Below are 27,944 nucleotides of genomic sequence, written 5' to 3' on the forward strand. Positions count from 1 at the left end.
AGCTTTTTGAGGGGAGGCAAGAACACAGAGGATATAGTAAGTCAAAACAACATAAGGAAGCTTCTTATCATGTCTGCAAGATGGTAGCTTTGGAACAAGAGCAGATCCCTAGATGCAATCAGTCCCTCCTCTACTTGGACTAAATAATATCACAATTTAGGGGCAAAGCTCTTCCCCTTGCACACACTTTAGTGCCAATGAGAAGCCTGTTCCAGTCACCAGGATTTTTTTTCTTCTTCCATAAAGTAGCCAGCATTTACAAAAATGGCAGCTAAGAGGGCTTTAAAACAATAACCCACACAGCCAACTTCACCCATCCTGTTCCATTCCTTCTAACTCAGGGGTGTCAAACTCAATTTCATTGAGGGCCGCATCAGCACTGCGGTTGCCCTCAGGGGGCCGGGTGGGTATGGCCTGGGTGGGCGTGGCCTACTGGGTGGGCGTGGCTATAATGCGTATGGTCTACTGGGTGGGCATGGCCAGCTCTACATCATACGCATCAAGGGTGCCTATGGGTGCCTGGGCAGGAGTGGGAGAGATCTGAGGGTCTCTGCCAGAAGGAGGGTCTCTGGGCCAGGGCCAAGGCAGTGGGGGCTGTTCCCTCACTGTTTCCAGGATGGCTTCGCGGGCCACATGAAACCACTTCGCGGGCTGGATCTGGCCCCCGGGCCTTGCGTTTGACATGTCTGTTCTAACTTTTCCCTTTGCTAAAGATTCAGGGCAAACAAAGCACAGGGAACAGTACTCTCCCAGCGGGCAGATTGATACGTGGGACGTTATCAAGTGGAGCTTTTAATTAATACATTAATTCAAAGGAGTTACATGGCTGCCCATCCTATGTACAATAATCCTGGACAGCTCAGAAAACCAGGCAGTAAAAATGTAAAAAGGAACAATAAAACCACTCTCAAAAAAACAGTGCCTGGAGCCCTCACACACAGACTCCTCCATCCTTCACCATTTCCATTTCTAGGACTCCAACCATCCCCTGAACCAACCCCAGCCTCTTCAAGGTGTCCCGGAAAGCTAAAAGGAAGGGTGGAGGGTCTTCCCCTGCCAGATGAAGCAGCTCGGCTAACTGGAACTGCCTCATGATGCAGAGGGTTCTGGGGTAGCTCTCTTTAGCTATTATTTAGAAATGGAAGCGTGATTGGTATTTTTAATACTGTTCTACTTCAAGAATCCCCCGTTTTTCACAACCAATATGTCAGGGAAAAGGGTAGGCTAGATTTCAAATGCTAAGATTTTTTTTTTAATTTTTATTTTTTTACTTTCAGGAAGTTGTTCAGCTGAATACATGTGAGTTTATAAATTCTACAGAACGGATTTCCTGGGATTATACCAAATGCTTTCTCCGTATGTATAAATTTGGCTTTTTAGTAAATTTCTAAAGAAACAGAAGGAATACTAACAACAGAAGGCTCTTAGGAAATCTCTTAAGCCAATGAAGGGTAAAAGGGGAACAGGGAATTAGTATTCTTTCCAGCCGGGAATGTTGTAGCCATCTGGCTTCAGTAGTCTGACAGGCATACATTTTAAGTACACATGTAACTCTTCCATTGGGGAAAAACATATTTGAAAGAGAATGGATAAAAAGATGAGGATAACGAATGCTTCAAAAACTATAAAGTATGTTTCACCAAAAGTGGTCAGCTCCTACAGCAGCAACTGTTTCTTCTTCTGAGACAAAGCACCTAAGAATCATCCGTATGAGATATTTTCTTCCACAATAGAGTTTTCAAGTTATTGAGTATTAAGGAATGTTCCATTTCAATCTGATTGGCTGAAACTTTCAGGGCAATGCAAGAGTACAGTTGTTTCTCTAATTCTTCATGTATTTCTAAAGGAGCCCCGAGAAGCAGATAGTCTTTAAGCAAATGGCACACCTTTGCTAAATTTGGCTGAATTATTTCTGTAGTACATTTCATTTTACTTTGGTCACATACAGTTCTACAGTCTGAGCCATATACACAGTCCAGGTCAGACTCACAGTGACGATCTTTAATAAGTTCTTTTAAATTCATTTCTGGCACTATTTTTCTCATATCCAACATTTTTAAGTCGTATTTATCATTGTAACCCAGGTTTTTGGCACTCATGTCACACATAAGAAAATTTCCATATGGCCCATGGAAAATGTCTTCCACAAATTCTAGGAGCCCAATAGCTATTTTTGCCTTTCTGGGCCATGATGGAGTAAACCACTGATCCATGCTCCTTCTGAAACCAAAAGGAATGAAGAGTTCTAAGATCCACGGAAGGCTTATTCCAAAAAGAGAGGTATATTCAACTTTTTCCATCACATAAAGATCTCCACAAAACCCCAATAATTTGGGAGTGTGTTCTTTATCCTGGAGAATTACCATGAGCAGGAATTCATTTAACTGGAGAAGTGCCCATGCTGACTTTGCTTCTGGCAAGGATACACGACCATCTTTATTCCCATCAGCCACAGTCAAGATGAGATTAACCAGTTCAGAAAGATTTCCTTGCTCTCCCAGTTTTGCCTAGAAAGAAGTCACATATATACACTGAAATATCATGTGCGCTCTGTTCTTATTTTTAATTAAATGTTGCTTATTACGAGACGAATTGTCAAAGAATTTAACAACAAAAAAAAGTATCCCAGCTGTGAGATAACCTTAAGCTATTCAGCAGGTTCACATTTACTAATACTGAAATTTACTACAGAGGTGAGAATAAATAAATGGGTGTAAAGGTAGCTGCTTTGCAAAATACCAACCATATAACTATTGAACAAAGCGAGTGTCTCCATCCTAAAGGTAAGAAGACACCGTGACTGAAAAATTCCATGCCAGCACCAAGCATTCACCTTTTATCCTCTGCAACTTTCTCTCCTTATAGTAGAGTTAGCTATACCAAATATAATCGCATCACCAGATTTCCTGCAGCAGACCCACATGGTTTTGTCTAACCCGTTTGTGGGCAGCTTTGACCTGTTTGGTCTATATCCTTGGTAATTTTGGTGGTGTTATTTCGTTCAAAGACCTATAGGAGCAAAGGTTGTTATCCATCAACATTAACACAATTTTCTTCTGCATTAATTCAGGTTAATTTCCTAAAATGATAGTTTTATAAATTATTCTCCTAATTTGATTATATTACTTTCAGTTGGGCTTCTTTTATTTTATATTTGTTTGACTGTTTTTTCCAATAAGCTATTTAATAAAAGGGAAAATAGATTAAATATGCTGTGACGATGTTACTTAGTTTGGTAATGAAACACCTGTAAGAAAATAACCAAGCACAGAGAGCACCAAGGACCTCACAGATTAAAAATGAATTACCAATGCAATTTCTCATATCTGTACTTCATCCAAGACCTAGTTATTTTTTAACAGTTATAAGAGTATTTAAACACTACACATGGAGCCTTGAAAAGAACAAGAGCAGTAAAAGAAAGGCTGTTAACTAAATTGTAATGGAAGTTTCTTATTTCTAATAGAGGGGAGCCAACTTATAGCAAGATCATAATGGGGAGGGAAAACTTTAAAAAGTTCATTTCATGCAATCCTTATAAAACTTTCCAACATAAAGTCTTAATTTTAATCTACTGATCTTGCCACAAATATGAAGCAATTAAATAATCTGTCTAGTATCATTACTTTCAGCTCAGTCATCATCACTCCAGGCAATGGAGAAATAATATACTTACTTTAAAAAGCCCATAGACCATCTCTTTGAATTTTTGAACAGTAGTTCCTCTAGTCGGTTTATCAAACAGAGTTGTTTCCTTCCTTGGCTCTAGTTCAGTTCTGAGATCAATACGAGCAATTTCATCCATCTGGCATTTTATAACTCCTTGCAAATTACCCCATTCTCCTAAATACATCTGTACAAAATGGAATAAACTAAGATTATAGATGGAAATTATCTTTTAGACAAGTACTCTCTGTAATTGGTGCTCAGTATTTCACTGACTAAATTTTTGGCTTAAATGATTATTTTCAATAAGATGACTTTATTTTCTGGATAACAAATTTTAAAATGTATATGCCATTTATACAAACATAGTATTTATAAAAGAACTGTAGCTGACAAGTGCTAACCTAGAAACAGCATTTCCACTTCTGCTAAATTAGTACTTATATGCTGTGTCTATATAAAAATGACACTTATGCTGTCTCTAAAAGTACTAAATTTAAGTGATTTCAAAATATCGGATGAGCAGTTGTGGTTGATTTCTTCATTCTTCTCCCTTGAAAATAAGACATTGATATAAGGCAACCCAACAACAGTGACATAAACAGGTGAAATGGGAGTTTAAAGTTCATAGCATTATTTAAATTACTTTATACAGAAATGTTTTAATGCATTTCATTATAATGAGACTAGCTTCTTCACTCAGCTTTTACAGAGAAGGAAATAAAAGACTACTGGTCAAACATAATCTCTGCAAAATGATTGCATAGTGATATCCAAACTCCTAGAACATTAATTTTAGCATTAATTTTAGATCAATCACTTTTACCAGTATATACTTTTTATATGGTATGTGACATGGAGGAGCAAAATGCTTTTGATAAATAATATTCTGTAATTTGTAGTAAATCATGGCTGATAAGCATTTAAAATTCATACATTATTGTACATTTTGACATGTACTTTAAATCACTAATGAATATACATTTCACACCCATTTGATTTATGACTCTAATAACCACAAAATTAGACATTTCTTGAATGCAATATTAGTAATAAAACACTGCTATAAATTATTTTATAGTAACAGGTTTTAAATGAAAATCTAGATGCTGTTCCAGCTTAAACTCAGATGTGACTAAACAGTATGACTCGTTCTAAAAAATCCACAACTACTGCAGCTGAACTGAGTCCTAACATTCCTTCCTGTTTGGCAATTTCCCCTAAAGAGTCCTTTTATCATGTCCTTGAGCAGATGATGTTGCAAGCCTCAAAATGCTATGATGGATGCAAGCTTTAATATAGTGTGGTAAGCTTTATAGATTCGGGAGCTACATGTTACATTAAGTCTTGTGTGTAGGAGACACGGAGAAGATTTGTCATAACATCACTAGATATGATTGATGTTTTCAACCTTTTAAAAATACTTTGGGTAGTGGGATTTCAACGATGAAATGGATGGGTTAACTCTCCATTTGCTCTTAACCCTTCCTTATAACTTTGCTTAAAGCCAAACTTTCAGTTCTTGGTTAAGAGGCACTCCTATTATGTGCTGTTCCTAGCCTTGAATACAGGTAGTTCTTGACTTAAAGTCTATTAATTGAGATGTGAATGATAGTTGTTAAGTTGTGCCAGTTGTTAAGCAACCATGCCTAAATTGATAACCTTTTTTGTGGAAGTCATTAAGTGAATCACCACAGTCATTAAGTCAAAACTGCAATTGTTGAGTGAATCCATTAGTCACAATGGATATTTTTTCGCTGGAAAATGGAAGTAAACACCAGTTTCTAACAAAAAAAAACCCATTGTGAACCCTGGTCATGTGACTGCAATGCTGCGAATGGATATAAATGCCAGCCGGGTACCCAGTGCCCCAAAATATGATCACATGATCATGGGATGAAGGGGAAGCCCTACTTCAAATCTGGGCTGTAAGTTAGTCCTGGGGAGATCTGCCGCAACTTTGTATGGTTGTTAAGCAACCAGTTGTAAGTTGACAACTCTCTGTAGGTGTTTTATCAAATTGTTGGATGTTCTGGCATTTCCTTTTTGTCATAGTCCAGAACCCTTCTATTCTTGCAGTGTGAAAGGGTAAAGAGAATTATGTAGATTGGGAAAAAGAAAATATGGGGGGAAATGAGAAGGGGAAACAATAACATGGTGGGATATTCTTCAACATAATGCCTAATAGTCTCCTCCATATTATAAAATACTTGATTAAGTCAATTCTTTATCATAAAATGATACCAGCAATATTGTATGGATTCTGTAAATAACTAAGCAAAATCAATGTTGGTTTTGGTTTTTTTAAACAGTTCTGTTTTCCATGACATTTACAAACTAATATACCTTAGAAAAACTAGAATGTTTAGGTTTGCAGCAATCCCTAAATTTAGGTGGATCCAATTTTAGGGGTCAGACGAACCAACCGAAGTCCTTATTAGGAGACATTAATCACTGCTATCTGTAGTTTTTTTTATCTTTAATACATGAAGTCCATTTTCATCTATCTTCAAATGAAACATTATTTAAGATAAGGTTACAGAATATTATTTATCATTTCATGCTTGTTTTCTGAAATAAAAATTAAATGAAAGTACTCATACCTGATTGTTGGGTTGGGTTGACAAACATTTTCTGAAATAAAGTGTTTGTCTTGTACACAGGCTACTACATGCTGATCCATCAATAACCCCACTTTTGTATTTATCACACTGGAAAAATGAAACAAAAAAAAACCCCATGTCAGAATTGCTATATTTTTCACTGTCAGCAAACTCATTTTTATAATATATCTTCTTAAATGTAGATCACTTGGTCAATGTTCCCTGATTCTCTACTATATTTCTACACATAATTCTTAAACAATATATAGCTATTTTTTCCTTCTCCAGTGAACTGGGATTTAATAATTTTAATAAGCTACATCATGTATTTTTTTCTAATACTATTTCTCATGATAAAACAAGAACATAAACTATTGCTACACCTTATTAGACAAATGCAACAGCAAAGATAGTTAATTCTTTCATAACATATTTAACTTATAAGCAAATACTAAAGGTGGAAGAGCCAGTCAGGAGTACCAACAAACCTAATTTTTTTTTAAAAATATACTTACTATTATTTTCTTGCAGTCATGCCCTCTGCAAAGTTCTGTGTAAGATGAGTACTGAACATAAATAATCCAGCTGCCAATAAATACTCCTAGCCAAGAGAAGAAGAGATATTTCATCCGCATATAAGAGAAGCGAACCTTAAGACAGAGAGAGACAAGTGGAAAGGGAAGAGTTCCAGTCATATTTATGGTATTTAAGAAAATCTTAGATCCCCTGTGCTAGGAATGAAGTATATAACAATAAAAAAGACTTCTGTTTTTCTCTCTCTCCTTTACAATTTTAAAGAGGCAGAAAAAAAAAATCTAGGGAACTAGACCGTCTTCTTTCATTCCACGATTGGCACATAAGCTCTCATTCATCCCACCTGAAATTAACCAATCAATACACACGTGCATGAATAAATTACATACCTGAGCTTTATTTCATTCTGGTACTAACCCAATAAGCCTATCTACCCTAGAATACACCAGTGATCCCACAGCAAACTCTTTCCTTCCCAGATTTAGCTTATATGTATGTCTTGACTTCCCTTTTTTTGAAATTCCAGGTAGAATAGCATCATAGAACTCCTCTCCTGCTTCTGTCATAGGCTTCACTGTCCACTCAGCTGACCCCAGAGCATTTTTTTTCCAGCCCTCAATTAATCCTTCTTGCCATTTGCCTGACCCCTTCTTTCTATAACAGTAACAGACTGAAAATGTGAAATAGAAGAAAGGACCAAGTTCAGCACAAAAGTCCTCTTCTGCAATTATGAGTAATGTTCAGTATGCTGGACTGCTTCTCCCACTTTCTCCTAATTTGGGAATCTCCAAATTTCTTCATAATATTGCTCTTTTCTACAGCATAATTTGGACGTTATTAGACTTGGACTGGTGACGCTCCATATTTTGCAAAAGAATAGCTTATAGTAGTCTCAAGTCTGCATGGCCAATGTTAAATCATGCTTGTAGTTAAAAATTCAAACACTACTACCCCATTTTTGGTATATACTTACATTAGGGATAGTTGGACTGTATGCAGATTTGGGGGAGAATGATGCAGTTAGCATATCCTATTATTTGCGCTTTTGTCTGGGAAATCTAGTGCAGCATGGCAACTAAGCATATATTTTGTTTAACTGTACACACAGACACACACAGAGACACACAGGAGTCAGGATACTGACTGCAGTTCAAGAGTTCAGATATTATTATCCACTGTAACCTTCCTGGAGTCTTCTACCACTGTTTATACATGTTTTCCTTTCCCAAAGAAGACATGTTATGAGGTCCTCAGTTTGCACAATGCAATCCTTTGGCTTCATACAGTTAGAATTTTCTGCAGGATGCTGCATAATTCCTGTAGCAAGTAAAACAAATGGTCTTGGTCTGACTAATAAAAAAGGAAGACTTGCTTAGAAAGAGAAGAGATTAAATTTTAAGTGAGCCCAACCTGTGGCTCTTTTATTTTGAAATCTACCAGGAAGGCAACTAGGAATCCTGCAGAAAAGCAAACTTCATGCTGTTTTCTGACTCATTCTTTTGGAATCAGTGTTTCAGGATAAAAAACACCCAACTAAACAAGACAGTGGCAATTCAGTGACAAAACGTGTTTATTCCTCATTAAAAAAGATCTCCTATCTTCCTATCTATCCATAGCTCTCAAAGTATAGCATGTTTATTGGTAAATCGTGGTTACTGTATCTGCTTTCATCAGAAGGGAAAAATACCAGAAATTAAAACAAGGGGAAAAAACATAATAGTTTTATTCATTGCCTGGCAACTACTTAACATTAGATCTTACATCAGAATAAAGTTTCAACTGTCTCACCCTCCACCCCCACCCCCCAAAAAAGAGTAGAATTGTTGGCAGGTCCAGGTTTTGGGTAAAAGCAGGGCTTTTTTTCTCACAGAACGCTCAGAACGGAGTTCCGGCACCTTTTTTGGATGGAACCTTGTAGGGTAGGCAAGGCGGGTTGTATGACATGTGTGAGTTCCGGCACCTTTTTCTTTTACAAAAAAAGCACTGGGTAAAAGCAACATTAAAAATAGCAAACCAATTAATCTTACTTTAAAAAAAGACTAGTTTTTCAGTCAGGGGCTGTTAAGACAAAGTTTGAAAGGGCAGGCAAAAGCTAGGAGTTTATTAATTGCTCAATAAAATACAATGTTATTGTTTGAAAAATTGACCGATGGGCAACTTGAATTGTTCATAAAGAGAAAAAAGGATTTATCATTATGTAAAAAAGAGTTCCTTTGAATTTTAAAATTTCATTATAATAAACTACAAAAAGTGATAATAGTTCCATAAAATAGTAAACGCTCTATTTAAAGAAAAGGAAAAGGGAAAAATAAAAAAGTCCGGGAACAATGAAAATACACACAAATACATTCACACACAAAACCAAAAAACCACAAACATCATAACAGATTATAAAGCAATTTAGTTTTTGAACAACAAATTAATCTTTGCCCTTGCAGAATTACATTGATCAGTCTTTCCATAGCACTGGTAAAAACCCAAAGGCTGACAGGAAGCATGCATTCTTCAATGCAGTATTTTCAGCATGGAGCAGTAGCTCTTTCTAACAAGAGTATAGTATTTTCCTGACTATGCTCCAAGCTGCATAAATCCAATGATCTTCATTAATACATTTCAAATTGTCAGCATGTAATTTGTATTAACGTGTGTGAAATAATTTTTTGAACAATATCAATATTAGTTTCAGCATTAGCCCAAAACAAAACTGTTAGAGTAAACTCAGATTATACAGATAAAATCCCCTCAAATACATTATATCTCCAACATTTGCCAAAGAGTTTGATAACGATGCAAAATAATCTTTTGATGAATTAATCTAAACTTAAGATTGTAAGAGATGTTTTAACGTTCTTGAAAACAGAAGGCCAATGCTGTATTAAGCTAGGATATTCCTACACTTTATTCTAAAGCTCTTGCAACATTTCAACCCCAAACACTACAAGTTTAAATTCTTATAAACCATATCCCAATACCTTTGTTGTTTTTAACCATTCCGTTGTGTCCAACTCTTGGTGACTTTATAGACAAGTGCTCTCCGTGCTGCCCTGTCAAGCACAGCTTCGTTCAATTGTTGAATATTCATGTTTGTATCAGTTTTGATACAGTATTATCAACATTATCAGACCAGCATGTTCTTTGTTTTGCACCTTCTTATTCCAATAACCACTTTTTGCATCATAAATGAGTATTTTTAAGTTCTAAAAATGTATTATGCATTCTTTGGCTAAAGAAACCAATAATTTTGACCAACTAATTGATAACAAATCTAGGGTTTATAGTAATACTATCAGATAATGGACCATATTGAGAATCAACTATGGTGTAGTGCAGGGGTAGGCAGCCTTGGCTCTTTTATGACTCGTGAACTTCAAATCACAGAATTCCTAAGCCAGCCGGCTCAGGAATTCTGAGAGATGAAGTCCACGAGTCATAAAAGAGCCAAGGCTGCCTACCCCTGGTGTAGTGGTTAAGGCATCAAGGTTAGAAACCAGGAGAGTTCTGGTTCCACCTTAGCCAAGAAGCTGAGTGATCTTGGGCCAATCATTTTCTCTCAACCCAAGAAAGCAGGCAATGACAAATCACTTCTGAAAAAATTTGCCAAGAAAACTGCAAGGACCAGTACAGGCAGTTGCCAAGGTTTTTTTAAAAAAAACTTGAAGGAATAATAACAACAAAGCAGAAATAAGTCAACCCAAATGCACATAAATATAGCAGTTTGTATCATTACAATTATTATAAAATTATTTGTCAAGATGCATTAACACAGAGGTCCCCAATCTTTTGGGCATCAGGGAACGGTTCCGTGGAGAAAGGTTTTGTGCTGTCTGTATCCCGCGGATGGGGATTTGCTTGTTTGTGTGGACCAGTTGCTGTCATGCCGCGGAACGGTACTGATCCACGGACTGGGGGTTGGGGACTCCTGCATTAACAGATACTTTAAAATACAGCATTACTTTGAATTAAATCAGATTTAATTATTAATGTTCCATTTGTCTTTCAAAATGGAGAATAAAATTTTGGATATTTATCTGTTCTCAAACGCACACACTCTAAAGCTTTCTCCTTCCTTTATGTATTCAAGATGGACAGTGATTAATACTTATATGTTACCTATATGTAAGGGTGTAGGTCTATACATATGTTGCTTATAGCATATTTAAATGTGTGTTATGTACAGGTGAAACTTGAAAAATTAGAATATCGTGCAAAAGTTCATTTATTTCAGTAATGCAACTTAAAAGGGGAAACTTAATATATGAGATAGACTCATTACATGCAAAGCAAGGTAGTTCAAGCTGTGATTTGTCATAATTGTGATGATTATGGAGTACAGCTCATGAAAACCCCAGATCCACAATCTCAGAAAATTAGAATATTACATGCAATCAATAAAACAAGGAGTGTACATAGAACAATATCGGACCTCTGAAAAGTATAAGCATACATATGTACTCAGTACTTGGTTTGGGCCCCTTTTGCAGCAATTACTGCCTCCATGCGTCGTGGCATGGAAGCTATCAGCCTGTGGCACTGCTGAGGTGTTATGGAAGACCAGGATGCTTCAATAGCGGCCTTCAGCCCTTCTGCATTGTTCGGTCTCATGTCTCTCATCTTTCTCTTGGCAATGCCCCATAGATTCTCTATGGGGTTCAGGTCAGACGAGTTTGCTGGCCAATCAAGCACAGTAATCCCACGGTCATTGAACCAGGTTTTGGTGCTTTGGGCAGTGTGGGCATGTGCCAAGTCCTGCTGGAAAATGAAGTCAGCATCCCCATAAAGCTCGTCTGCGGAAGGAAGCATGAAGTGCTCCAAAATCTCCTGGTAGACGGCTGCGTTGACCCTGGACTTAATGAAGCACAGTGGACTAACACCAGCAGATGACATGGCTCCCCAAATCAACACAGACTGTGGAAACTTCACACTGGACTTCAAGCATCTTGCAGTGTGTGCCTCTCCATTCTTCCTTCAGACTCTGGGTCCTTGGTTTCCAAATGAGATGCAAAAGTTGCTCTCATCAGAAAAGAGGACTTTGGACCACTGAACAACAGACCAGGTCTGTTTTTCTTTAGCCCAGGTAAGACGCTTCTGACGTTGTTTGTTGTTCAGGAGCGGCTTAACAAGAGGAATACGACATTTGAAGCCCATGTCCAGGGTCCGTCTGTGTGTGGTGGCTCTTGATGCACTGACTCCAGCCTCAGTCCACTCCTTGTGAAAGTCCCCAACACTTTTGAATGGCCTTTTCCTGACAATCCTCTCCAGGCTGCGGTCATCCCTGCTGCTTGTGCACCTTTTTCTTCCACACTTTTCCCTTCCACATAACTTTCTATTAATGTGCTTTGATACAGCACTTTGGGAACATCCAACTTCTTTTGCAATTACCTTTTGAGGCTTTCCCTCCTTATGGAGGGTGTCAATGATGGTTTTCTGCACAACTGTCAGGTCAGCAGTCTTCCCCATGATTGTGATTCCTACTGAACCAGACTGAGTCCATTTAAGGGCTCAGGAACCCTTTGCAGGTGTTGTGGCTTAATTAGCTGATTAGAGTGGGACACTTTGGGCCTAGAATATTGCACCTTTTCACAATATTCTAATTTTCTGAGATTGTGGATTTGGGGTTTTCATTAGCTGTAAGCCATAATCATCACAATTATGACAAGTCAGTTTTTGACTCCTGGCAACTGCCTGGACTGATCCCTGCAGTTTTCATGGCAAGCTTTTTCAGAAGTGATTTGCCACTGCCTCTTTCCTAGGGCTGACCGAAAGTGAATAGTCCAAGATCACCCAGCCAGCTAAAGCTACACTACATCACACTGGCTTTGTTCCTTTTATATGACAAATCTATAAAATGTATTGCCCACATAGCAAGAAACGTTGCTTTAACAAAATTATCCATATTCTGATGAAATTAACTGGAGTGTTTACTTCTCACATATCAGGAAGACTTCACAATCTGATATACTTCTAAGTATTTATCATTTTCTTCCTCTTGCAGTGAGTGACTGAACCAACTGCATTATTTTCCGTTAAAAAAATAAGAAAGAAAATGAGCACTCTTTGGCCACAGTGTTCTATTTCGATGTCTATGCAATTACTATGATTTATAGTTTCATCTATATGCATACACACATTGCAATTCCCTTTTGGCTGTTTATTAGTATGCACTGCCTATATTTTTTTTGACAGATCTGGAAAAAGAGAAACATCTCTTCTTGTATTCTAAGAATACTCGGTTAAATAAGAGACAAAATTATTTCTAATACTTGAAATTTCTATCACAGTGTTCCTTCCTTCTCGTATTTTCCCCACAGCATCCCTGTGAGGTGGGTTGGGCTGAGTCTATTACCCCAGAATACCTATTATTTCTCTGCTTAAATCATTCAAGTTACCGTATATACTTGAGTATAAGCCGAATTTTTCAGCCCACTTTTTGGGCTGAAAAATTCCACTTCGGCTTATACTCCAGTCAACAAAAAAAACTTACCGAGGACTTGTGCGCGGCCGAGGCTTTGGTGCTTCCGGGATCGCCCGCACCTCTCCCAAGCCACCGCCGTCCGAGACCTGCCGAAGTTTGGGGAGGTTTGGGGAGGTGCGCGCGCACCTCCCCAAACTCCGCGCCTTGCCTGCCTGCTTCTTTCCGCAGCGGAAAGAAGCAGGCAGGCAGGGCGCGGAGGAACGGAGACTTGCCGACGTTTGGGGAGGTTTGGGCGCCTCCCCAAACCTCGGCAGGTCTCCGTTCCTCCGCGCAGACCTGCCGACCTTTGGGGAGGTTTGGGCGCCTCCCCAAACGTCCCCAAACCTCGGCAGGTCTCCGTTCCTGTTTGGGGAGGTTTGGGCACCTCCCCAAACCTCGGCAGGTCTCCGTTCCTCCGCGCAGACCTGCCGACCTTTGGGGAGGTTTGGGCGCCTCCCCAAACCTCCCCAAACCTCGGCAGGTCTCCGTTCCTCCGCGCAGACCTGCCGACGTTTGGGAAGGTTTGGGCGCCTCCCCAAACCTCCCCAGGTCTCCGTTCCTGTTTGGGGAGGTTTGGGCGCCTCCCCAAACCTCGGCAGGTCTCCGTTCTTCCTGCCGACCTTTGGGGAGGTTTGGGCGCCTCCCCAAACCTCCCCAAACCTCGGCAGGTCTCCGTTCCTGTTTGGGGAGGTTTGGGCGCCTCCCCAAACCTACCCAAACCTCGGCAGGTCTCCGTTCCTCCGCGAAGACCTGCCGACGTTTGGGGAGGTTTGGGCGCCTCCCCAAACCTCCCCAAACCTCGGCAGGTCTCCGTTCCTGTTTGGGGAGGTTTGGGCGCCTCCCCAAACCTCGGCAGGTCTCCGTTCCTCCGCGCAGACCTGCCGACCTTTGGGGAGGTTTGGGCGCCTCCCCAAACGTCCCCAAACCTCGGCAGGTCTCCGTTCCTGTTTGGGGAGGTTTGGGCGCCTCCCCAAACCTCCCCAAACCTCGGCAGGTCTCCGTTCCTCCGCGCAGACCTGCCGACCTTTGGGGAGGTTTGGGCGCCTCCCCAAACCTCGGCAGGTCTCCGTTCCTGTTTGGGGAGGTTTGGGCGCTTCCCCAAACCTCCCCAAACCTCGGCAGGTCTCCGTTCCTCCGCGCAGACCTGCCGACCTTTGGGGAGGTTTGGGCGCCTCCCCAAACCTCCCCAAACCTCGGCAGGTCTCCGTTCTTCCTGCCGACCTTTGGGGAGGTTTGGGCGCCTCCCCAAACCTCCCCAAACCTCGGCAGGTCTGCGCGGAGGAACGGAGACCTGCCGAGGTTTGGGGAGGTTTGGGGAGGCTCCCAAACCTCCCCAAACAGGAACGGAGACCTGCCGAGGTTTGGGGAGGTTTGGGGAGGCGCCCAAACCTCCCCAAAGGTCGGCAGGTCTGCGCGGAGGAACGGAGACCTGCCGAGGTTTGGGGAGGCGCCCAAACCTCCCCAAAGGTCGGCAGGAGGAACGGAGACCTGCCGAGGTTTGGGGAGGTTTGGGGAGGCGCCCAAACCTCCCCAAAGGTCGGCAGGAGGAACGGAGACCTGCCGAGGTTTGGGGAGGTTTGGGGAGGCGCCCAAACCTCCCCAAAGGTCGGCAGGTCTGCGCGGAGGAACGGAGACCTGCCGAGGTTTGGGGAGGCGCCCAAACCTCCCCAAAGGTCGGCAGGTCTGCGTGGAGGAACGGAGACCTGCCGAGGTTTGGGGAGGCGCCCAAACCTCCCCAAAGGTCGGCAGGAGGAACGGAGACCTGCCGAGGTTTGGGGAGGTTTGGGGAGGCGCCCAAACCTCCCCAAAGGTCGGCAGGAGGAACGGAGACCTGCCGAGGTTTGGGGAGGCGCCCAAACCTCCCCAAAGGTCGGCAGGAGGAACGGAGACCTGCCGAGGTTTGGGGAGGTTTGGGGAGGCGCCCAAACCTCCCCAAAGGTCGGCAGGAGGAACGGAGACCTGCCGAGGTTTGGGGAGGCGCCCAAACCTCCCCAAAGGTCGGCAGGAGGAACGGAGACCTGCCGAGGTTTGGGGAGGTTTGGGGAGGCGCCCAAACCTCCCCAAAGGTCGGCAGGAGGAACGGAGACCTGCCGAGGTTTGGGGAGGTTTGGGGAGGCGCCCAAACCTCCCCAAAGGTCGGCAGGAGGAACGGAGACCTGCCGAGGTTTGGGGAGGTTTGGGGAGGCGCCCAAACCTCCCCAAAGGTCGGCAGGTCTGCGCGGAGGAACGGAGACCTGCAGAGGTTTGGGGAGGTTTGGGGAGGCGCCCAAACCTCCCCAAAGGTCGGCAGGAGGAACGGAGACCTGCCGAGGTTTGGGGAGGTTTGGGGAGGCGCCCAAACCTCCCCAAAGGTCGGCAGGAGGAACGGAGACCTGCCGAGGTTTGGGGAGGCGCCCAAACCTCCCCAAAGGTCGGCAGGAGGAACGGAGACCTGCCGAGGTTTGGGGAGGTTTGGGGAGGCGCCCAAACCTCCCCAAAGGTCGGCAGGAGGAACGGAGACCTGCCGAGGTTTGGGGAGGTTTGGGGAGGCGCCCAAACCTCCCCAAAGGTCGGCAGGAGGAACGGAGACCTGCCGAGGTTTGGGGAGGTTTGGGGAGGCGCCCAAACCTCCCCAAAGGTCGGCAGGTCTGCGCGGAGGAACGGAGACCTGCAGAGGTTTGGGGAGGTTTGGGGAGGCGCCCAAACCTCCCCAAAGGTCGGCAGGAGGAACGGAGACCTGCCGAGGTTTGGGGAGGTTTGGGGAGGCGCCCAAACCTCCCCAAAGGTCGGCAGGAGGAACGGAGACCTGCCGACGAGCCGCGGCCACACAGGGTATTCCTGTGTATTCAGGCTTGCAAAATGGCGGATCGAGCCTCTGCTGGCGGCAGAGGCTTGCAGAACGGCGGATCGGCTTATACTCGAGTCAATAACTTTTTCCAGTTTTTGGGGGTGAAATTGGGGGTCTCGGCTTATACTCGAGTCGGCTTATACTCAAGTATATACGGTACTTTTTTTCTCCTAGCCTGTGGGATTATCATACATTTGCCCTTTTCAAAGGGAAAAGTACCTTGAAATAATAGGGCAGACATGTCAAACACAAGGCCCGCGGGCCAGATGCAGCCCGACATGTGGTTCCATCCGGCCCAGGGACCTGCTCTGAAAAGAGGGAAGGACTGGCCCGCTGCACCTCAGCCCGGCCCAGGCCGACCGGGCGCTGATCTACAACTTGATTGCATCCATCAAAGCCAGAATACACTCAGCCTTAAATCCACAGGGCAGCCCCACCCCGTCCCCTGGGTGTGCACACAAGTAGAGTCCGGCATCCCTGCTGGCTGTCTTGCCCTGCAGGCTGACTTCAGCCAGGATGCCGGCACTGGCCGTCTCTTGTGCGCACACCCAGGAGCAGGACAGAGGTGGCGGGGCAGCTCCTTGCTGGTTCCAGTGGATCTTAGGCTGAGTGTGTTCTGGCTTTGACGGACGCAACTAGGTTGTAGATCAGCACCCCCACCCCCACCAGCACCTCCAGCCTCGCAGCCACGAGGCATCCCTTTCAACAGGACCGCCCCCACCCACCCACATAGTATAGGAATGGCCAACAGCAGCATATTAGTGCTGGCAATCCCTCCCCCTCCCATCACCCCTTCCTGAGTGCAGGGGAAGGAAAGAGATGAGAAGGCGAAGGAAGGAAGGGAGGGAGGGAGGAAGGAAGGGAAGGTGGGAGGGAGGGAAAAAGGGAGGGAGGAAGGAAGGAAAGAACAGTGAGGAAGGAATGGAGAGTGGGAGGGAAGAAGGAAGGAACAGAGGGAGGAAGGAATAGAGGGTGGGAGGAAGGAAGTAACAGAGGATGGAAGGGAGGGAGGGACCATGTCCCGGCACTCGCCCCGGTCCCACCCTCCTCTGCCAGAGACCCTCAGATCTGCCCCAGTCCTACCCAGGAACCCCTGAAGCAAGTGATGTCGAGCTGGCCATGCCCACCCAGTAGGCCACACCCATCCACTAGGCCACACACACCCCGGCCACACACACCCGCCCCGCCGAGGGCAACCACAATGCTGATGTGGCCCTCAATGAAATTGAGTTTGACACCCCTGTAATAGGGAGACTAAAGACACACTTTTCAATGCAACCTTTTCCTTTATTATTCTTCAGCTGACACATCATAGAGCCTCATACACAAACAATATCTCAATCCCATTGGGTTGGCAGCTTGGGGGTTGAAGTATCTTCTTCTCCATCAGCTCCTGCTTGTATTTTTAAAGATCAGTTAATCAGTTGTAGTGGCATATAAGCTGAAAGGTGACTTCTATAATCTTTTGTAGATAATTGTTTCTGATGGTCCAAAATCTACCCTTCCTTACAATGTAACAGATAAAACAATTATCTTGCCTACATTTTCCTGGTCTTAGTCTCATCTATATTTTACTTCCTTGAGATTTGCTAGTCTGACCATCTTCCCCAAATCCTAACTCTCTTTACTTTGATTTGTTTCTCCTTTTTTTCAAGGATCAACTTTTCCTGTGGATTTCACACCAAATCTTAATTTTAAAATCTGCTTTGTCCTCCATTCTCTCTCTCCTCTTTCTCTTCCTTAATGGCTTGGGGGCATTTATGCAACAAATAAGTGGCAGATGTGATTGATTTTGAACTCTGAAATTAATCATGTTTTTATTTTGATTTTTTTTTACAAAGACAAACCAAGGTTGGACTTGGTTAATACATAGAATGGAAATCACCAGGGAACATCATAGCTATAGGCTAGGTTTGAAAGATTGAAAGAAACGTCCTAGAAATCAGCAATAGCAAACCATTTCACTATCATTGCCAAGAACAATACCTACAGAAATCCATGAAGTCAGAGCTTGATTTGATAGAGATTTTACCTTTAGAACAATTAACTCTTTCATCAGTCCCCACCTGGGTCCAATCAGCACTTTTCATGCAATAACCCAAGAGTATAGCTTAATGGTCTTTAGAGGCATTTTTATAAAGACTAATTAGGCAAGAAAAGAAGTAAATACCTCATGGTATAAACTATGCTTTAGAGTATCTTTTTCAAAGCAATAGTATATAGAAAGGAAATGAGAAAATAGAAATAAACTGAAGAGCAATGATGCAATCTGATCACAATACAATTTGTTTATAATATTGTCTTTCAGTATTGTCTTTTGTTGAATGTAGGGATAATATGTAACATTTTTTTAAAAGTGTTGCAAGAATTTGATGAAACCATTTTCTCTCATTGTGAAGCATTTAAACACAGACTTTCATTGCGATTTGTATACCTTATTTGAAACTGGAGCTACATACATACTTATCCATCATGATATTATCTTGAGTTAAGAAACATTGTGCAAAGAGCAAGAAATAATAAGCAAAATAAAATGTAATCCCAAAATAACATAATAAGACATACAGCTAAATCTAGTTTTCAACACCTCATTTATTATACCTTTCTAATCTTGCAAACCATCCATGTTTCCATCATGTCCAAGCACTGATTTATACAATATAGTGACCTTTGTTCTTTGAACTTCTCATATTTCCTAAGGATTTCTTCAAATCCATCCAACTGCAGGTTTGCTTTTTCCTTCTTCTTAGCCCAGTCACCCTTCTTTTTATATATAGTATTTGAGTTGCAATTAAGACCTCATTTTCTCTGTGACAAATATCTTCAACACAATTCTTTCATACTGTTCATTCACTTTAGCATTCAGTCTACATTTATGTATCATCCATTTATTCTTTAACCTGTCTCTTCTTTTATTACATTCTTCTTAAATAATCCATTCCCACTACTTCTAGTTTCTCCTGAAATACTACTTTTATATAACAAACTGAGCAGAAGTAAGTTGCTATATATAGCCATTTTGCTTCTTTCAAGACACATTCATTCCTTACAACATATCACAAATTACCCACTACTTTTCTTTCTGTAGGTACACATCTTTCTTCACATTTTAGTAAACATTTTAAAAATATATGCTTGTTCTATTTTTTCTATTTATGCATAGCCTAGAATTGTTCACTTCACTTTCTCTATCAAACAGAACTACCTTTGTATTCCACATTAATTTTCAGGTCTATACCTATTTCATCACAATCTTAAGAGTTTGCTGTAAACATTTGGATTCTAAAACATCAATATGGCATCATCAGCATTACAAAAATTCATGGACACTCTTGCTTCTGATCTATACACCTCTAATGTTACAAGTATTTATTATATGTTTATCAATTATGAAGTTTAAATTATTGATATAACAATGAGAGCTGGTTTTAGAAGGGGCCATTTTCTCATTATTACTGAGCTACTTAACATAAGCAAAGCCGTCACCTTTACATCTTGTCCATGAGATTTAACTGGCATATGATTGGCTATTATCTGGAATAGAATGCTGGATTATATGGGTCAAAGACATATTTATTTTCAAAGAACAGAGTATACAAAGGCATTGACTGAATTTGTTGTCATAATATTACTCAATCAAACAAGTTATATTTAAATTGATGTGAATTCTGTTGGGAATGGAGTATTTAAATACTGTGTTCACTGCAGGAGAGTAACTGATTAGTCCTTAGAAAAGACTAAGTCACAACCAAAATCAGTAATCTGGAACACTAAATATTTGCCCCCTCAGCCCGATCCTGTGAACAGTTCTAAAAATAGTTTGATTTCAGACGTAACTACTATCTATAGAATGCTGAATGAGCAAAGGAATTGTTGAATAATTCTAAGTCTAAAAGTACACGTCAGCCTATAATTTAAGCATATGTATTGCTCAGAATTAGAAAGTTAGTGAAACTAAAGACAGCTTTTAATATAAAATATGCAATCAGTACGATTATAGTTCAAATCATAATTGTGATGGCTACTGTCAATTTGCTGAAAGTCTAGTCAGAATCTAGTATTACTATTAAGAATTTTTAGAATATTCCATGGTTGCCACTGTCATAGGCAATTTATATCCCACTTTTCAGTATTTACTTATGAGACTCACAAATATAAAACCTACAATTTCATAATACAAAAAAATGAAACTTAGCTTTACATATTTATGAAAATGTCACATGATGATTTTGGTGCCTTTGAGTAAGTTTTGACTCCTGGACTGGTCTGTCCAATTTTTTTGGCAAGGTTTATTGGGAGTAATTTGCTATGATCTTTTTTCTAGGGCTGAGAGAGTGCCCAGTGCAAAGTAGCCCAGTTGGATTTGTACGTAAGATGGGACTACAACTCCCAACCTCTACTCTGGCATTTTAACCACTACCCCAACTCTCCTCAAATGATTATTACTCACTATTATTCGAACAATTTATAATAAATAAAATACTATTTATCTGATATCAAGAAAAGATAGACTTGAGCAGAAAAACAATAAACAGAATTATGTGGGAAGAATTTATTATAGTCTACACTTTTTGTAGCTAATTAGATCATACAGAGCTGATGATTAAAGAATCATCTTTATTTGTTCTAAAAACAGATAGCTAGAACAGTTTTTCAGGACATTGGTAATATTTTCCCCATAGCTAGTAACAAGTCATCCATTTGACCACAGCATATTGGTTTAGAAACTCTTATTTCAAAATGGATAATCAGGAGATATAACAGGAAATGATTGATAAAATTACTTCCACTAATATGACCTTAAATAAATTTCATTTTTAGCACTGATAATCTTTTATGTGCTTAATGCAGTAAAGTTAAACATATTTAATTGCAAAATATTTTTAATACACAAACTGTTGTAACAGCTCCCTTGAACGCTTTAAGCCAGTGATGGCAAACCATTGAGACTGAGTGCCCAAACTGCAACCCAAAATCCACTTACTTATCGCAAAGTGCCAACATGGCAATTTAATCTGAATACTGAGGTTTTAGTCTAGAAAAAACAACTGATACATTAACATCTTTTGTCTTGAAAAAAAAACCCACAATAACAAAGCTTTCAACAATACAAACAACTTTTTACTGAAAGGTAAAAATTTGCCTTTGGCATGCTTTTGAACAAAATGGGATTTTTGCTGTTGTATGCATGCTGATAATTTGTCTAACCTTGGCTTATACTTTGTAAGTTTGAGAGCAACACATGCAGCACTCAGGTCATCTGTTAGTCTGTTTCTGGTGTCAGATTTGATATAATTCAAAGCTGAAAATGGTGCGCTCGCTCCGGAGGCTTGTTTTGGCTAGGAAGGGGCTTGAGAAATGGCTTTTTCCTGCAAAAACCTAGCCAAAGAGTGAGGTGCACATGCTCACAGAGTGGGCTCCAAGTGCCCCCTCTGGCATGCATGCCATAGGTTTGCCACCACTGTTCCACCACCTCTACTCGAGCTTGCTAGTTGGCCGCTTCGCCTCCTTTGTGCTAGGTGGGACTGCTGCTCCAGGTGGCGGTGGCAGCAGCTTAATGCACCTGCACAAGCTGCTGGCAGCAGTGACACGCGTGCCCACAGAGAGGGCTCTGAGTGCTGCCTCTGGCACACATACCATAGGTTCATCACCACTGCTTTAAGCAGTTATGACATGGCAAACTATTTTAAAGAACAAGTATTTTGTTACCATATATCTATCCCATTAAAATAAAATGTCTTCAGATCCCCTCTTCTCTTTTCTGCTAATACTTTTGGAAATGATCCAGAAAACACTGAAAGAAAAAGCATGACACCTGACAAAGAGTTTACAGAGTCAATATTCTGTTACGTATTGTGTACTGCATGGCAATGAGTTATTCATCATGCCAAATGCATTTCAAGTAGCACCATTTCTGGAAAAAATAACATCTTAATAGTTCCATAGAATAGTGATTTTAATATTGCACATGCATTGAGCTAGTGTATTTTGGTATTCTTCAATTAAACAAAAGTTTCAAGCAGTCCAATAAATGAAGAGATGCGTACCACTTGCTTTAATTACTTTTTTCACTCAGCTGGCCCTGTTCAAGGACGCCCGACGCAGGAGGCAGTCAATCAGGAGTAAACAGAGGAAGGCAATGGGGCTCCTCAGAAGGAGGCAGAGAGAAGCCACGCCCTGAACTGTATTTAAGGGGGAATGCGTGGGAGGGCTGGTTTGCTGAAGGCAACCGCTTGAAAAGCTCCTGTTTCTTGGTTTGTGTCTTGTTCTATTTGTTTTTGTAGCAATAAATTTGGCAGGCGTAATTCCAGCCTCTTGCCTTCTGTAAAAGGGGTTGTCCCTGCCTTTTCTGCAGGGCCGGTAGCAGGCTGGTACAGAACACTATCTTCCTATCATATGAACTTTCTCTTTCTGCTGGGTAACAAAGGAAAAAAGGCAATCAGAATTTCATAATTTTGTTCCACTAAACCACTAGTAAAAAAAACCCAACAAGAAACACAATTGAAATTTGGATACAAGAAGTTTTAGTATTATATCAGAAAGGAATTGCCAGGATTAGAGGTAGCAAGCAGATCATATTAGCAGTGGACATTCTGATTTAACACATTGGGGAATTCTAAAAGCATTTTATATATATAATCCTTTCTGTGTTATATAGAAAACAAACTATAATTCTAAAAGTAACATTCAGGTTCATATTTCATGAATTAGTATTAATGAAAAAGAAATACAATACTGGGCTTGGTAGATTTCTACATTGTTAGAAGAGAGAATTACATTTAAAATTTAGATTATCTGAGAATGGTAACATTAACTGCAATTAAGCTCAGAGAAATGTGTCTCGTAATTATGTTTAAAATGAGGAAAGGAACTTGATTCCAAAAAGGAAACAAGAGCATTAGTGTCCATTCTCGTATAAAAGCTATTTTTTAATTTGCAATATAAATGTTAAAGTACATAACTAGTAATCATTTTTAAAGCAATCTACTATTTGAAGAAATATTTACTGGCATACAAACAGTATCAATACCTGTTGCTAGGAAGACAGATACAGAAGGACAGATACAGACAAATATAAAAATACACATTTATTCACAATCAGTAGTTGAATTTGCTTTGAAAAGGAAACACATCAGATATAAATCCCAAATTAACAATATTTTATATAACTTCAAGTTCATAAAAAAATAATTTATGTTTTTATCATCTCCATTGCAATTAAGCTGTGACCATTTGTTTTATTCACATTAAGTCAACTTTGTTCACCATATAAACAAATATATCACAGTGGCTTGGTTCAGAGAATAGTGAGCCACAAGCTAGTAAATCAGCACAATGGCTATGTAGTAGAGAACTCAAAACTCTCTTCCACCCAGCTGTCACGTTCATAAATCCCTCCCCTTACCACTATAAGCATCAATTTAATGCTGTTGCACTTCAAATTTTGAAGTGTCCTGACTTTCCGCCACCTTAAGTTAGTCAGCTCCACACTCAGTGAGGCATTGGGGAACTGCTAAAATGAGTACCTAGCACCCATTCTTCTGCCAACCTAGCAGTTCGAAAGCACATAAAAATGCAAGTAGAAAAATAGGGACCACTACGGTGGGAAGGTAACAGCGTTCCGTGCGCCTTTGACATCTTGTCATGCCAGCCACATGACCACGGAGATGTCCTCGGACAAGCGCTGGCTCTTTGGCTTTGAAACAGAGATGAGCACCGGCCCCTAGAGTCGGAAACGACTAGCACGCATGTGCGGGGGAACCTTTACTTTTACCTTTAGCAGCCATTATTTTCATGGGAACAGAAAGTGCAAATGTGAAAGACAAGGAGATAGTGGCAATGCAAGAAGTCCTGGCAATGAAAAAGCACCAGGCTTTCAGTTAGAGAGGAATTGCTGCAAAATAATTGAGAGAGAAATACAGGTGGTGGTGCCAATCTCAAGTCATATAGACCACGGCTTAAGCAATGACTGGATATATGAATATTCTACGACAGAAAATAATATAATCCTAAGTGAAATTGTCAAATTTGAAATCAAAGTATTTTAAAATAGAAATATAAACAACTACAAGTTTGAGCACAAATGTAAACGATCACAAATGAGTCCTGTGATGCTTCATAGAATTAATGGGCTTTTAAAAGTATTTGTGGAGGAGAAGTAAAGCTTGAAATTGTGCCAAGGACACAAAGATTTGAGAACAAATTAGGGAGAGGGGAATGATGAAGACATTCAGATATGGTAGATTTCCAAACTAAAGAAAGGCTGTGAAAATAAAGGATGCATTTTATACTCTGAAACGCCATGATGCAAAGAAACAAAAGCCATAATAATTAACTATTTTATTATGTTTCATCAAAACAAGTTTGTTCCTTTTTTAAAATGTGGCTGTTATTTCTGTATAAATGATTGGAAAATGTATGTGTACAGCTTTTTTATTATAATTGCATAGACATTCCTTCTTGTCTAAACATACACACCCATTATGCAACTCTTTTATGCTAAGCGACTTTATGCAAAGCTTAGAAAAAGTTTAAACATATGTTTAAACCATGTGCAAATATAGGTGAACTGAATATGATTAGGAAGCTCTAACATAGAAACAAGATACAGCTCTTGCTGAGAGCACAATATAGATTTGTTAATGCTCTTTATTTTTAGAACATACAAAAGCAGTATTAAAATTATTCTGCCACTATACTGTACTAAGAAGGACATTTGATTGCCCTTGCATGTAATCACACCATCCTCTTAAGGGATGTGTTGTACAAACCTCTTCTGAATCCATTCTATTAAAAAGCAGTTGCTCATTTAAATTTTCCTGGGTTTTGTTTAAATAAAGATAACTTTTAAAATAAAATAAAAATGAACATTTCCCCATCTTTATTTTAGAAGACTTCTATGACTTCTTTTCATCCAATGCTGCAGGTTTAATCTCATTTGATTATTTTTTGAAAGAAGCACTTTTTACAAAGTCTTTTACATTTTACCTACCCTTCTTCACATCCTACTTGAAGTAACTGCAAAAGCTTTTTACATCATTTTTACACATCCCCATTTATTTCTTCTCTCCATGTCTAAATATAGACTTTCTATACAAGTACATCCCAAGTATACAAAATCTTACAGAGGGAATTACACCAGAAAATTAAACTATATGAAAAATCTATAAAATAACAAGAACCAAACTAAAAATCAGGAGACTGTAAGTTCAAGTCTCATCTTAATCATGAAAGCCAGGTGGGTGACTTTGGGCCAGTCACACCATCTCAGCCCAACTCACCTAACAATGCTGTTGTGGGGAAAAGAGGAGGAGGAAAGTGTGTTCGATATGTTCCCCACCCCAAGTAATTTGTACAAAATAATAAAGGCAAGATACAGATAAATTAAATTTAAAAAAAATAAAATGTCAACTTGCTTTTCTCAACTACACTTTTTAAAAACCAACCCCCCCCTACAATACAACAAAATAGGTACAGTCACTAAAGATTTTTTTTGATGCAGCAAAGATATGCATACAAGTAGTTATGTCAATGCTGCAACTATTTTGGTTTTGTAAAAGTTTTGACTCTAGTTTAATAGATTTTGGGAATTACTTGTTTTACCCTTCCAGGGAAGGCCTACAGAGAATTTTGACAAGGGAATTTTTGTAGAGGGTTAGGCTCTTTTCAACAGTAACATTCCGTAATTCTGATAAAAATATCTCAGGAATATATTTTTGTTCTCTAACAATTGCAATGCTTTAATGTGGAGTAACAGGTAGTGAAGTTAAAGCACAATGACCGGAAAAGGTATTGCCTTCGTGATTAAATCTTTATCTAAGATAGGAAGAAATAAACAGGAGCACAACCAACACCCACTGCCTTCTCCTCACTTACATTTTCTAAAAGGTTAGCACTTTACAAAGGACATTTGGGGCTTTTGTGTGTGAGTGCTGCTTGTCAACTTGTCAAAACAATACATCTCCAAATTATGAGGAGGCCAGCAACTCTGGGAATTTTTAATCCGGGAATCGCTAACAAATCCTTTGCTAAATCACCAGAAAAGCTTGACCGAACCACAGAGATAAACCAGTTGAAAAGACTTTTAAAAGCGGGAGGCATCAAACCTTCCCCCCCCCCCCCCAGTTCACAAAACCTCCAACATTAGCCTGAGCCAGAGCTGGGAAACCAGGAGGAGGAGGAAAGAGAAGTAGGACTGATGGGCTAGGGCAGGGGTCGGCAACCTCGGCTCTTTTATGACTCGTGGACTTCAACTCCCAGAATTCCTGAGCCTGGCTCAGGAATTCTGGGAGTTGAAGTCCACGAGTCATAAAAGAGCCGAGGTTGCCTACCCCTGGGCTAGGGGGAAAGAAAGAAAGAAAGAAAGAAAGAAAGAAAGAAAGAAAGAAAGAAAGAAAGAAAGAAAGAAAGAAAGAAAGAAAGAAAGAAAGAAAGAAAGAAAGAAAGAAAGAAAGAAGAGAAAGAGAAAAAGAAAGAAAGAAAAAGAGAGAGAAAGAAAGAAAGAAAGAAAGAAGAAACAAAAGAAAGGAAGAAAAGAAAGAAAGGAAGAAAAGAAAGAAAGGAAGAAAAGAAAGAAAGAAGGAAAGAAAGGAAGAAAAGAAAGAAAGAAAGAAAGAAAAGAAAGAAAGAAAGAAAGAAAGAAAGAAAGAAAGAAAGAAAGAAAGAAAAGAAAGGAAGAAAAGAAAGAAAGAAAGAAAAGAAAGGAAGAAAAGAAAGAAAGAAAGAAAGAAGGAAAGAAAGAAAGGAGAGAAAGAAAGGAGGGAAAGAAAGAAGGAAAGAAAGAAAGAAAGGAGAGAAAGAAAGAAAGAAAGAAAGAAAGAAAGAAAGAAAGAAAGAAAGGAGAGAAAGAAAGAAAGAAAGAAAGAAAGGAAGGAGAGAAGAAAGAAAGAAAGAAAGAAAGAAAGAAAGAAAGAAAGAAAGAAAGAAAGAAAGAAAGAAAGAAAGAAAGGAGAAAGGCCTTTAAAACGACGGTTTGGGGCCGGGCCTAGTTAAGGACACCGCGAGGCTTCAGTTACCTGCTCTTCCTCGAGTTGCTGACTCCCCAAAAGAGAGGAAGGATGGGGGGGGGGAGAGGGAAAAATCCTGAGAAACTGATGGCGCGGATTCCTAACCGCGGGGCGGCATTCTTCTGCTCGGGCTGCTTCGCCGAGTAACGCGTAGCCAGGATCCTTGGCAATTACTCCCCCAATGTACACATCCAACGTCTCCTCCCCCCCCATACACACCACCACCCCAAGCGCCTATCACCCCCCCTCGCTTCCCCTGCGTACGCCCCCCCATTCCCGACAGCCTGGCCCACGCCTGGCTGCTCGCAACCGCATTGCCAGCCCCGGTCTGCCCCGCCGCCGCCGCCTCCGCAGCCCCGTCCGGCTCGTTCGCCTCAGCCCCTGTCCCGCCGCCTCCTTACCTGCCCGTAGTAGGGCTTCCTGAGCCAGGCCCCCGCAGAGACCCTCCTCGCCATGGCAATGGCACATCCCCGCAGCGGGCTGCAGCAGTCGGGAGGCTTTCTTTTCGTCCCGCTTCGGTCAGCCGGCCGGCCGGCCGGCCTGCCTGCCTGCCTGCCTGCCTGCCTTAGGCAAGGGCGGTTTGAACGACGGGCACCGGCGGTCTGCGGCTCGGCTGCTCGGCTCGCCCGGCCAAGGCGGCAGCAAATGTGCCCGAGCGAGGCGGGCGGCTCCTCTCGCGTCTCTCTTCTCCGCCCCGCCCCCTTTGGCAACTGTCAGAAAGCGCGGCTTTCTCGTGGCCTGAGCCTCTTAAACGGGAGGGGCCCCCGAAGAGCGGCTCCTCGTCCTGAGGGAGGAATGGTGGCACCTCGGCTGCTTCGGCCGACGCGCCAAAGCCCGCCTGCGCTCGCCTTTCTGCT

General features: G+C 41.2%; 1 protein-coding gene across 2 annotated transcripts; it reads right to left on the reverse strand.

Annotated features, from left to right (window-relative positions):
* Positions 1-555: 555 nt before the first annotated feature.
* On the reverse strand, positions 556-27,936 carry DIPK1A (divergent protein kinase domain 1A). 2 transcript variants are annotated; one of them, XM_083359329.1, is made up of 5 exons: positions 27,489-27,936; positions 6,785-6,919; positions 6,270-6,377; positions 3,677-3,853; positions 556-2,507 (listed from the first exon to the last, which is right to left on the reverse strand). In XM_083359329.1, the coding sequence occupies exons 1-5, from the start codon at positions 27,540-27,542 to the stop codon at positions 1,695-1,697; spliced, it is 1,287 nt and encodes a 428-aa protein (XP_083215455.1). In that variant the 5' UTR covers positions 27,543-27,936; the 3' UTR covers positions 556-1,694. The 2 variants fall into 2 exon arrangements, with proteins under 2 accessions (XP_083215455.1, XP_083215454.1); XM_083359328.1 differs by lacking the exons at positions 556-2,507; positions 27,489-27,936 and adding an exon at positions 2,691-3,009 and having other exon boundaries at positions 6,785-6,930.
* Between the last annotated feature and the right edge of the window lie 8 nt (positions 27,937-27,944).

Source organism: Vipera ursinii, assembly GCF_947247035.1.
Source record: "Vipera ursinii genome assembly, chromosome: 3".
NCBI lineage: Eukaryota > Metazoa > Chordata > Lepidosauria > Squamata > Viperidae > Vipera > Vipera ursinii.

Coding starts and splice junctions, on each gene's coding strand:
- DIPK1A (XM_083359329.1), bottom strand. CDS start 27,542: ATGGCGAGGAGGGTCTCTGCGGGGGCCTGGCTCAGGAAGCCCTACTAC. Junction 6,920..27,488: donor GGAAGCCCTACTACGGGCAG/GTAAGGAGGCGG, acceptor CTCTGTCTTAAG/GTTCGCTTCTCTTATATGCG. Junction 6,378..6,784: donor ATGACTGCAAGAAAATAATA/GTAAGTATATTT, acceptor TCATTTTTCCAG/TGTGATAAATACAAAAGTGG.